This window comes from Condylostylus longicornis, unplaced genomic scaffold (genome assembly GCF_029603195.1).
Source record: "Condylostylus longicornis isolate FDR11 unplaced genomic scaffold, ASM2960319v2 ptg000079l, whole genome shotgun sequence".
Classification (NCBI taxonomy): domain Eukaryota; kingdom Metazoa; phylum Arthropoda; class Insecta; order Diptera; family Dolichopodidae; genus Condylostylus; species Condylostylus longicornis.
The window spans coordinates 854,142-866,154 of record NW_026578047.1 but is presented as its reverse complement, the minus strand read 5'-3'; the positions used below and the strand labels follow the sequence as shown (position 1 = coordinate 866,154).

Here is a 12,013-nt window from a genome sequence, read left to right as displayed (position 1 = left end):
TTGTAAGTATATGATAAATACCTACTTAAGGGACCAGAAAAAACATTTCTTTTTTGTTTATTTCTCATCATATTGTTCATTAACAATGTTTAAATAAAAACAAATTTTTTGCCAAATCAAATCCGAAAAAAAAAGGGTTCCATATGTTTTTTTTTTAAATTATTCTCCAATAAAGTCAAAATATTTTTCACAAATAAAAAAAAAAATTTATTTCACTCAAATAAGAACTCATACAAACACGCACACATACATAATCGTAATTCAAATATTTATACATGTTAGCTTTTTTATGCCAAACTTAATTTTCGTTTTTTGCAAAGACTGCATTGCATTAAATAAGAAAGGTTATGTAACGGTACCAAATTTCGGATGTCGAGTTATCAGCGGGAGCGGATTTCTCCATATTGATCATCTCCATCTGTCAGGTCGGTCTACGATCGGCTCTCTTTGCAATTGATTTTATACTTTTGCGCATATAAAGCTAAATAACCAACCAATTTTCTTGAAATTTAATATATGAATTCTAGTTGTCACCGAAACTAAATGGCGAGCTTTTCAATTATTTCAAATGGAAAATGAAACTTTACCAAGAGGCTTTTTTAACTTCCAAAATTTAATATCTGATAATTGATATTTGACACTTGAGAAGTGACAGGCGAAAATTGACAATTCACAATTAACATTTGACAGGTGACATTTGACATCTGACAGTTGACAGGTAGCAGTTGACATTTAACAGATGACATTTAACAGGTAACATTTGGCAGTTGACAGGTGACAGATGACATTTGACAGGTTGCAGTTGACAAACATAAAACAAAACTCTACTAAGAGTCAAATTTACATTTTTCGAAGAATATTAACTAAGAGTTTACTTAGGTCCTTTATATTGGAAAAAAGTGTTTAAAGCCCATTGTTATAATCTTCTGTAGCACTTTCACTAAACTAGACAATATACATTGCAATCGATTATATGCTGACCAATCAGATTTTTTTTGCTTTTCTTTACTTTTATTTTTAAATATTTTTATATTTAATCGCATACATATACAGCTGGTATTCTTAAAAGTTACATTAATAAACGGATGTTATTATTGCTATATAGGCGCGTGCCTTTTTTATTTTATCAATTGTTCCTCTTATAATAATAATATTTTTAACTCTTTTGTACCAAAAATAACCAAAACGTTTGTTATTTTTCACGATTTCCCCCTTTTTATACACATGTGTATATACAATGTATTATATACATATGTATATCAAAATCCAAAATCGCAAACACAACACACATTGCAATACACAATATGAAAATTGAATTTTCTCTTTGCACTTTTTTCTTCTGAAGTTTTCTTCCGAATATTGTAAATTTAAATAGCATTAACGATATATATGGCATCAGGCCCAAAATGATTTGATTTTAGTATGTACCAATAACGGAAATATTCAATATTCAAGAATTAAATAAATCGTTTCATAATATTATGGTGTCCTTTTTAAAGAAATATACTTCCTTTTTTTTTCTCCTTCTTCAACATAAAATCGTTGTATTGGGTGATGTGAGAAATGTTGTTAAGATTGGTTTATTTTTTTTTTTTTTATTATATATGTATGTTGCGATTGCGATTATTGATGATTGGATTTTAAAAAGAACTTATAGATGAAAAAAAAACAAAGTAAATTGAAAAAAAAAATAAAAGGGTTAAGAACTTAAATACACACAATATGTGAATATGTGAGAATAAAAAAAAAAAAGGTTCAAAAGTTGATAAAAAATAAATTTCCTTAAATTGATTACAAAACATTTATAATATTTTTTGAAAACCAATTCAGTAATTTTTCTTATATAGTTTATTTCTATTTTTCTATTGTTATCCTTGTTGACATTTTTAAAGAAAATATCTTTTTACATACATACACAATATGAAATATGTAAAAAAAAAATTAATTTTAATTTAATAAATTATTTGCTTCATAAGAAAAAAAATTTTCATTTTGCTTCAAAATATTTAAGAAAATCATTTGGTTTCCATTTTATAATAAAAGTAAACAAAGGCTCCGCCTATTTGTATGCAATATTAATTTAATTAATAAAAAATGATAAAAATCATCTATCAAAATCTAACCTTAATTTGACTTAGATTAAGTACCATGTTGGCGGATATTAAAACCTAATTCAGTCAGCGCTATTCTACTTTTAAATTAACAGCTGACTGTTAATTTAAAAGTACTGCCTAAATGACAATAAATTTTTGAAATTAAATAATACCTTTAAAATTAATTCAAAATAATTAAAATATTAACTAACATTAATTCCTCATCCGTCTTTACTTTATAATTATAGATTTTCAATTATATTTTTAAGTATAATGTTCTGTTTCTGATTATTGGCAACATTAATTTTCATGCCGATACTCTAATATTGTCTTCTTCATAAGTCTTTCAAATCTCACAAAATCGCACTACATTTTCAGATCTGCCAACATGAACTCAATTCTCAAAAGAATATTGCATCCGAAAATATTCAAAATGTAATCCTACATCATATCAGATTTATTACATAAAAGTAGGCGAATGGTTAAGCTTAAAATATAAAATAGATGAATTATTTTTTTATATTTTTAGAATATTTGAAATAATATCTGAGACGGAGACTTGCAATTGAAGCTCAAATTTTATTTGCGCGAGTCCGATGAGTCTTGATATATATTAAATATTCAAAAAAATGAGTTAAATGAGTCAAACCCGACATTATCGCACTACATATTAAAGAAATGAAAGCCATATTTTTTATCATGTGAGCGAATATAGATTTTGCACTATTGCCCACAAGAGTACCACAATTATTAACATAGAATGACATCAGAAATATCAAATTTCATTTTTACCTAGCAAAAAAATATTCACTTTAAGCATCGTAAATTTATTTAACAATTTTTTTTTTTTTAATATTTTACAAGTTAATAAATGTTTCGTATACACATAAAATTGTAAAAATATCGTGTATACATATGAGATGATAATAAAAAACGAAATGTCAACACAATATGGTGGACTAATATTATAAATATATGTACATGTGTGTGTATGTATATATATATAAATTATACTCATAAAATTATGTTTTTTTATATTTTGTTCAAATTTTTTGTTTTAAGCTCAAAGACAATGACCATCCATTTATATTTTATAACTTACAACTAAAGAACCTGACATGTACACACAATACGAACATTGTTCTGTATTTCATAATTTAGTTATTTTTGGCTATTATTGTCGGAGATTTCGTAGTTAAGGGTTAAAAAATGAATACCATGTAAAAAATTATATTTATATACAATTTAATATCTTCTATTTTTTACATAAGTATACATAATATTATTTAGGTATTAATATGTATATATATATATATTTCTATTAAAAAAATATTTATCCGTAAATGTATTCTTGCTTTGTATTAATGAGGCTAAATAAATATTATTTCAAAAAATTTTAAATGTTATCAAAACAAATTGATACAAGTAAATTTATAAAATGGCAATATCCTTCCGGTGCTGCAGCCTTAATTCAAAACATGCGAATTATTTTTGCCAATACACACAAGCATAAATACCCACACTCATTTATTATTATCATGTAAGAGAAAATTATTCCTATAAACTTTAAAAATAAAATTTTAAATTTTCTTTTATTTTCTATAATTTTTAATTTTGAAAAGAGTGCCTCCCTCTTTGTCAATATTTACTAACAAAAAATAAAATGAAAATCAAATAAAAAGTAAAAATGAATTTACCCAGTGAATTGTTCATTTGAAAATCCAGCAGCCAAAATACATAATAACAAAATAAGAAAATAAAAAAAACAAGAAGTAAAAAAAAATGGACGAATGTTTACCATTTAATCAAAAATAATAAATAATGTACGAGAAAATAAACAGAAAAATGAATAAACAAAATATTTATTTAAAAAAATTTTTTACAAATTTCGTAAATAATAATTTATGAAATCAAGAAATTTTTGTATGTAATAAGAAAAAAAATTTAATATAGAAATATTTCAAATAATTTTAAAGTTAAGGTAAATTTTATTTTATTTATTTTATTTACAACCATATAATAGAACATAATACATACCTCCTATCTCCAACACTGGAGACAGTCGATTTTTATTAAATATTGTCTACTCGTATCATAATTTTTAACATAAATTAATACTATTCATTACGTTGATTTCTAGTTCAAAAACTCGTCGTTCCAATTATTCAACAATACCGTTATAAATTCAACAATTTATTTAAAAAATGTATATCCCAAACCAAAAATATCTTATTTACCACACTGGGCTGGGAATTGTAAAACAAAATTTATTATACTATTTACATACAGATGTCACTATAAAACAAAAGAACAATTAAAAACGGCAATTCTTACTGATGTGAGAAATGTCATCGGTAAAATATATGTCAAATAAATACTTGCAGCATAAGATCCAGTAAACAAAAACACGTTGTACTTTTATTAAATAATTTCGGTAAAAAAATTAATAATATTTTAAAAAATTATTGAATGTTTAAACTTATTTTAAAATAAAAACCCTACTGATTCTGAATTCTGAAGTACTACTTTAAAAAATGGTATGTAATTATGAAACAAAATTTATCAGAAATGGTTTATTTTTTTATTTTATTTTGATAGGGTAAACAAAAGAAAACACGTAAAATACAAAAGCAAAGATTAGCTCAACTAAAAAGACTTATTAAACCAACAGATGATCGAATTAAAGAAGAGTTACGTGTTATTAGAAAAAAACCAGAAAATCCTCATAATCTTAAAATAAATGATGCTCCTCAAGTTAGCTCAGCTTTATTTTTCCAATATAATACACAACTTGGACCACCATATCATATACTTGTTGATACAAATTTTGTTAATTTTAGTATTAAAAATAAATTAGATATAATTCAAAATATGATGGATTGCCTCTATGCAAAATGTACACCATATATAACTGATTGTGTTCGAGCTGAATTAGAACAATTGGGTGCAAAATATAAATTAGCCCTAAGAATTATATCTGATCCAAGATTTGAAAGAATCCATTGTATGCATAAAGGTACATATGCTGATGATTGCATAATTAACCGTATAACACAACATAAATGTTATATTGTTGCTACAAATGATAAAGATTTAAAAAATAGAATTAGAAAAATTCCAGGTGTACCTATAATGTATGTTGCATCGCATAAATACGCTATTGAAAGAATGCCGGAAGCATATGGTGTTAAAGGCAATTGAACAAATAATTCTAAAACACTCAAATGGTCATTTTATATGTACATATTTTAAAATTGAAATCATGTGAAATAATGTTTTTCTGGATAAAGATATTAAAATAAAATATCAGTTTTGTAAAAATTACAATGATTTTCTTTTCCATTATTTAAATTTATTCAGAATTATGACAGAGTGAAATATTATTAATGTGAAATCATCAAAATGGTATTTTATGAACTAAATTAATTTAAAATATAAGTTGAGAAAGAGCATAAATTGTTAATATTAAAGTAATACACTTCAATTGTATAAGGCGTAATCCCAGTTAATAAATGGTATCAAAAATCTCTGTAATTAAAGAGTGTTTACCTAAAATAAAATTAGATAAAGTTAAAACAAAAAAGAATTTTTAACAAATTATGATAAAAAACAAAAAATTTGAAATATTTAAATTTACGTCAATTTTAACTTACAATATCATCAATTTTCAAAATTGATCTAACTGTTTCGGTCGCAAAAGTTATTGCTGAAGTACTGACCAATAAAGGTTGCACCACATTCTCAGACAAAATATCTGTAATAGCTCCCTTACGAACGTTTATTCCAGCATTTTTTTCTCCTTGGGCGTGACGATTTCTCAATTCGGTTACCGTAGAAATTGGATTTAAACCAGCATTTTCAGCTAAAGTAGATGGTATAACTTCCATGGCGTCAGCAAATGCATGGAAACAATAAGCATCCACACCCTGAAGTGTATTAGCATACTGTGCTAATTGTAACGCCATTTCTATTTCTGGAGCACCTCCTCCAGCGATTTGGGCTCTCTTCTTCACTAAACATCGAACAACACACAAAGCATCATGCAAAGAGCGCTCAGCTTCAGCTAATATTAACTTATTTGATCCGCGAACTATAATTGATACTGTACGACCTGGATTTTGAATTCCAGTGATTTTCACAAATTTGGTACTTCCACTTGGAATTTCTTCGGCTAAATCTGCTGAAACCAAACTTTCAGCAACAAAATGATCCAAAGATGCAATTGGCCGACATCCCAGAGTTTTACAAATGAATTCAATATCTTCACGTTCAATGTCTTTAACAACCAAACATTTAATTTTATCCAGAAAATGTTGTGCCAAATCTGAAACAGCATCCCTAAAATTCAAAATTTAATTCATTCTTCAAATAAAATATTTTATAAGATCTAAATTATTCTTTACCGTAAAATCGATTTTTGAACAAGTAAAACATTACAACCAGTTTTTTTTATTTGTTTTACAATATTCAAAATATAAGAACGTTCCTCTTTAAGTACACGATCCATTGCAGCGTAATCTGATACAATAACGTTGTGATCCATCTAAAAGAAAATATTCTTTTAATTTTATTAAAACCATCTTATAGCATTTCTTACATCAGTTTTAGGAGGTGAAATACAAAACTGGATTAAACCAATTTTGGCTTTCTCAATTCTTTTTGGAGCATTCACTCCAGCTGATCGGCTTGTAAATACTAAACCTTCAACCATTTCAGTATCTTCAACTGTTCCACCCAAACTTGTAATGATTTTGATATTATTTAAATCAACATTGGATTCCTTAGTAGATTCATTAACTTTTAGTACTGCATCGACCGCAATTGGAGCCAGTAAACTACTTTGTTGAGACACAACTTTAGAATTCAGTGATGTTGATGCACTCTTAATTAATGATTCCCGATCTGTAAGTTCTATCGGTGTAGACATTTCGGTCAAAATTTCCACCGCTTTAACTGCACATTTTTGGAATGAATCTGATATTGCCGATGGATGAATGCCTTTGTGAAGCAGTTTTTCTGCAGCTTCTAAGAGCGCACCAGCTAAAACAACCACAGAAGTGGTTCCATCCCCAGCTTCGATATCTTGTGCTCGTGATAATCCAACCAACATTTTTGCGGCTGGATGTATAACATTCATTTGTTTTAAAATTGTAGCCCCGTCATTTGTTATTGTTACTTCACCATTTCCAGCTTGAATCATCTTATCCATTCCCCTAGGTCCCAAACTTGTCCTAATAGCATCGGAAATCGCTAAAAACAAATCAATAATTAATAATCATATTAAAATTTCAACATTTACAATTTTGTAATATTGGTAATAGAATTTTCGCGAAATTGACATAACCATATTATTAGGATTTTTGAAACACCTGTGATAATTAATTTACAATAATGATTTTAAATTAAGTAAAACACCATATTTTGTAATAAAAAAAATTAGGATTTTTGAAATTAGTCATCCTTATATACCTTTAGCTGCATTGATATTACTTCGTCTAACATCTGCCGGTTTACTTTTGTCTTTATATACAACTCCGTTAGGTTTTGCAGCATTTACGGGAGCTTTTGGAGCCATTTTCTTTTAAATATTAATATTTTAATTCAACAAATAATTATGGCTGATACGATTCCAAGATTATTTAAGATTCAATTTTTACGACCGAATTCTTTGTGCAATAATGATTAAACTTGATCGATGTTTACCCCCCGTAATGTCATTTGACAATTACCAACTGATTAGTAATCAAATTTGACATTTTTACTCAGTGTTGCTGTTTTTTCACCATTGTAGTAAATATCTAATATCTACCTATATATTGTGCAGTAGGATGTAAAAAACAAAATTTGTACCATAACATTTCTAAACGAATTTTAATTTAACATTAAGTAAAAACTTTTACATATTGTTACTTAAAATCAAATTTAGCAATGCTTATATGGCAGCTATTAAATGTTAATTTTCGAATTTATCAAATTCATGAAAAAAAATATTTTATAAATTAAATTATAAAATGGATATATGTAACTTTATTAATTTATTTAGCTGATGTTCACTTAAACGCATTTTGTTTTAGTTTTAAATGAATAAAAATTGTACATAATTAATAGTTTCGTTCACTTACTACTAGATTAACAATATTTGAATAACAAATGTGTCAAATGAAATTTAAAGAACTATTATCTATGTATAATTAATTGGATTTCCTTGTTCGCCAATTTTAAGTAACGGTCTATAATTTCACTGACGATTTTCAGACACGATTTTCGTTTACTTTGTGTGACTTCAAACGTGTGGGAGCATACCTAGTCATCTTAAAATCAGAATATGCCACATTTGTACCCGAAAATAGTAAAGGAAGTTATGAATTTAAAATTATAATTGATTCCCATACATTGCATATACATGTAAGTTTATATTACTAATTTGCATTGAAACTTCCTTAGGCAGTGCTCAGAATATGGAAAAAAACCAATTCGAATAGTATTATAACATTACTGTCAATCAATTTTTGAGAGGAAACGTTAGCACATGTCTTATATAGTGACGTCAAAATTTGCACTTTTGCAGTTATTTCACAGAACTTATCTGTCAATAAATGAAGTTAATTTTTCCTGAATCAATTATTTGTTTTCTTATCAGGTCCTCTTAAGTTAAAAAAATTATTGAAAAAAAGTATTTAAATGAAATAATTAAGTTTAGTTTTATTGATTTAGTTTTGATTGCAACTATAAATTTAATCTAAAATGTAAGTTTAAAAAATTAGAAAAAGATTTGAAAACAATTTGAAAGATTTTTCGCATATCTATGCAAATAAAATTGTGATGTAATTGATCATCACAAAAAACAAGAACCGGCACTTTAAATGTTTATTGCTGTATTAATTGCTGTATCTATTTATATTCTCCTAAATTTTTGTAATAATTTTAGACGTTTGAAATCAACGATACGCTTCTTTTAAAGTCTTACTAATATCAGCCTCATAAAAAGACAAGTATATGTCAGTTCAAATGATGTCCACACTTAATGCAGGGTCAACCATACCAAAATGGCAAATGGCATTACTTTTAGGTAAGTAAAAAAATAAAAATAAAACCTTGACACGTTAATTATCTTATACTTGAGAATTTGTTAATTAAGCTATTACTTATCACTTGTTATATTTTATTTTAGGCACACCAGTAGCTATCGGTCTTGGATATTACATGTATAAAAAAAAATCAAATAAAATTGATGGATCTGTTGATTCTAAGAAGAAATATTTTGATTTAAAATCTGCATCATTATCGTCTATTGATGGATCAGAAAACGAAAAAGACATCGATCGGAAGAAAAAGCTTGCAGAATTGGAAGGTGAAAAATTAACACCATTAAAGGAAGCACAGATTCATAAGAACGACGGAAATGTTTGTTATAGACAAGGGAAATTCGATGAAGCAATAAAATTTTATGATAAAGCAATAGAAAAGTGTCCGAAGGAAAATAAAACAGATTTGGCAATATTTTATCAAAATCGTGCAGCAGCTTATGAAATGTTAAAAAAGTGGAATCAAGTTAAAGCTGATTGTACAAAGTCATTAGAATACAATCCACGTTATACAAAAGCGTATTTTCGTAGAGCGAAAGCATATGAAGCAACAAATGATTTATTAGACTGTCTAGATGACGTTACAGCAACATGTATTTTAGAAATTTTCCAAAATAATACCACAATAATGTTTGCTGATCGCATTTTGAAACAAACTGGTAGTGATGACGCAATATCTGGAATGAAAAATCGGGTTCCCGTTTTTCCATCAAAGCATTTTACAAAAACTTACTTTCGTTCTTTTGTTTCCGATACGCTTAGAAATATGAAACTTGAAAACATCGAAGACTCCAAAGGATTTATTAAAGCTAGACTTGCTTGGGATGATGACAGGTTTGACGATGTTATATCAGCATGTACTGAAGAAATCGAACTAAGTGAAGGTGAATCACAATATAAAGTTGAAGCAACTCTTCTAAGGGGAACATTTAATCTTTTAAGAGGATGTTTTGAAGAGGCAAAGCAAGACCTCGATTTAGTTATAAACAATGGTAAGTAAAAAAAACCAAGCAATTTCATGATAATTTCTATAAGTATTTATTTATTGCAGCGGACGCCGACGTAAAACTAAGAGTTAACGCATATTTAAAACGAGCTTCATTATATGTTCAAACAGAAAAACGAGATTTAGTATTTAAAGATTTTGATGAAGCTGAAAAGCTTGACCCAAATAATGCCGATGTATATTATCAAAGGGCCCAAATATATCTCCTATTAGATCAAGTAGATAAAGCACTTGTCGAGTTCGATAAAGTTTGTAAATTGGCACCAGAACATGGTATGGCATTTGTTCAAAAAGTTTATGCTGAATACCGATTAGCATTTATGTCTCAAGATCAAATGCGTTTGTTATCTGTTATGAATGAATTTAAAAATGCTATAGACAAATTTCCAAATTGTGTCGAATGTTACAGTTTGATGGCTCAAGTACTTACAGATCAAGGACAATATGATTCAGCAGATTCATTCTTTGAGAAAGCAATAAAAATGGCTCCTGAGAATGCTGCTCTTTATGTTCATCGTGGTATAATGCATTTACAATGGAATGGAGATATTGAAAAAGCATTAAGTTTAATTAAAAAAAGTATTGAAATTGATGAAAAATGCGAATTAGCATATGAAACATTAGGTACGATAGAAGTGCAACGTGGAAATTTAGAACGTGCGATAGAATTATTTGAAGAAGCGATTAAATTAGCAAAAGGACAAACTGAAATGGCACATTTATATGCTTTAAGAAATGCGGCGAGAGCCCAAATTAATGTTACTAGAAAATTAGGGATTGATATGTCAGCAATAACATCACTGGTACAAGCTGGAATCACGCCACCTCAATAGTTATTTAAAAAAAAATACAATATATATATATACACATATATACATAATTTAACTATATGAATACTATTAATATATATATTATGTAAGATTTTATTTTGTGAAAAAAAATAATTTAACAATAATTGTCAATCATTTTTATATATTATTGCTGTATTTCATTTAGATTTCAGAATATTCCTATAATAGACTTTCAAATAATTTTAGGCTTATTCATTCAATCTGATCTTTACCATCATTTTTTTTCTTCATTTTAGAGTGTTAAAAATGTTGTTAAATAATGTATTTATATTTATAACATATTGGTTTTAAAACTACGTCATATAAGATATTATATAAACATAATTAATTCAAATAATTATGGGAAAATGAAAATATGTATAAGATTAAAGAAACCAATATGTTATTATAATTCTAAGTCAAAAATTTTAAGAATGCAATGCAAAATTGAAAAGTAGAATGTTAAAATATCACAATTCTGAAAACACTATTTAAAAATTTTCATTAAAATCACTTGTCTTGTAAAAATGTTTTCATTTTGTAAAATTTACATAAGACTTAAGTCTATGATTTGTGTAATTAAAGAAAGAAAAATATAAAGTATATAAGAACAAAACATTCTAAAACTGGATATTATTGTTAAACGTTGATTTTTTGTAAATGATAAGTTTTAAAAAGAACATTAATTAAATACATACATTATTTTCACCCAAAATTGAATTTTATTTAAAAGAAATACGTACTAATGAGGCTTTTATACATAAAATATTTTAGACACAAGTTGCATCTTATAGCTGAAAAATTGATGTGAGGAGTTTCAATATTAATTCCAAGAATAACGATAATATGTATAGAAAAAATTGAAATTTTTATTCATCTAAAGTTGATTCCTTACAAAAAGCAATCGTTTTCAATTTAACAAATATTTTTTATTATAATAAACAAATGATTTAGTACATGAAAATTCTTATATATTATTTAATTTAATTATTCTATTCA

General features: G+C 26.6%; 3 protein-coding genes across 3 annotated transcripts; 2 read left to right on the top strand and 1 right to left on the bottom strand.

Annotated features, from left to right (window-relative positions):
* The first annotated feature begins 4,484 nt into the window (after positions 1-4,484).
* On the top strand, positions 4,485-5,409 carry LOC129612918 (rRNA-processing protein FCF1 homolog). The gene is made up of 2 exons (XM_055526756.1): positions 4,485-4,630; positions 4,692-5,409. Exons 1-2 carry the CDS (start codon positions 4,628-4,630, stop codon positions 5,292-5,294), a joined length of 606 nt encoding a protein of 201 aa, XP_055382731.1. The 5' UTR covers positions 4,485-4,627; the 3' UTR covers positions 5,295-5,409.
* On the bottom strand, positions 5,404-7,797 carry LOC129612917 (T-complex protein 1 subunit delta). The gene is made up of 5 exons (XM_055526755.1): positions 7,563-7,797; positions 6,691-7,343; positions 6,497-6,636; positions 5,747-6,431; positions 5,404-5,642 (listed from the first exon to the last, which is right to left on the bottom strand). Exons 1-5 carry the CDS (start codon positions 7,666-7,668, stop codon positions 5,628-5,630), a joined length of 1,599 nt encoding a protein of 532 aa, XP_055382730.1. The 5' UTR covers positions 7,669-7,797; the 3' UTR covers positions 5,404-5,627.
* Positions 7,798-8,696: 899 nt separating this feature from the next.
* LOC129612922 (mitochondrial import receptor subunit TOM70) lies at positions 8,697-11,529 on the top strand. The gene is made up of 4 exons (XM_055526765.1): positions 8,697-8,839; positions 9,022-9,162; positions 9,265-10,170; positions 10,230-11,529. Exons 2-4 carry the CDS (start codon positions 9,090-9,092, stop codon positions 11,015-11,017), a joined length of 1,767 nt encoding a protein of 588 aa, XP_055382740.1. The 5' UTR covers positions 8,697-8,839; positions 9,022-9,089; the 3' UTR covers positions 11,018-11,529.
* The last annotated feature ends 484 nt before the right edge of the window (positions 11,530-12,013 follow it).

Coding starts and splice junctions, on each gene's coding strand:
- LOC129612917 (XM_055526755.1), bottom strand. CDS start 7,668: ATGGCTCCAAAAGCTCCCGTAAATGCTGCAAAACCTAACGGAGTTGTA. Junction 6,637..6,690: donor TTTCACCTCCTAAAACTGAT/GTAAGAAATGCT, acceptor ATTTTCTTTTAG/ATGGATCACAACGTTATTGT. Junction 6,432..6,496: donor GTTCAAAAATCGATTTTACG/GTAAAGAATAAT, acceptor TTTGAATTTTAG/GGATGCTGTTTCAGATTTGG.
- LOC129612922 (XM_055526765.1), top strand. CDS start 9,090: ATGTCAGTTCAAATGATGTCCACACTTAATGCAGGGTCAACCATACCA. Junction 9,163..9,264: donor GCAAATGGCATTACTTTTAG/GTAAGTAAAAAA, acceptor ATTTTATTTTAG/GCACACCAGTAGCTATCGGT. Junction 10,171..10,229: donor CGATTTAGTTATAAACAATG/GTAAGTAAAAAA, acceptor TATTTATTGCAG/CGGACGCCGACGTAAAACTA.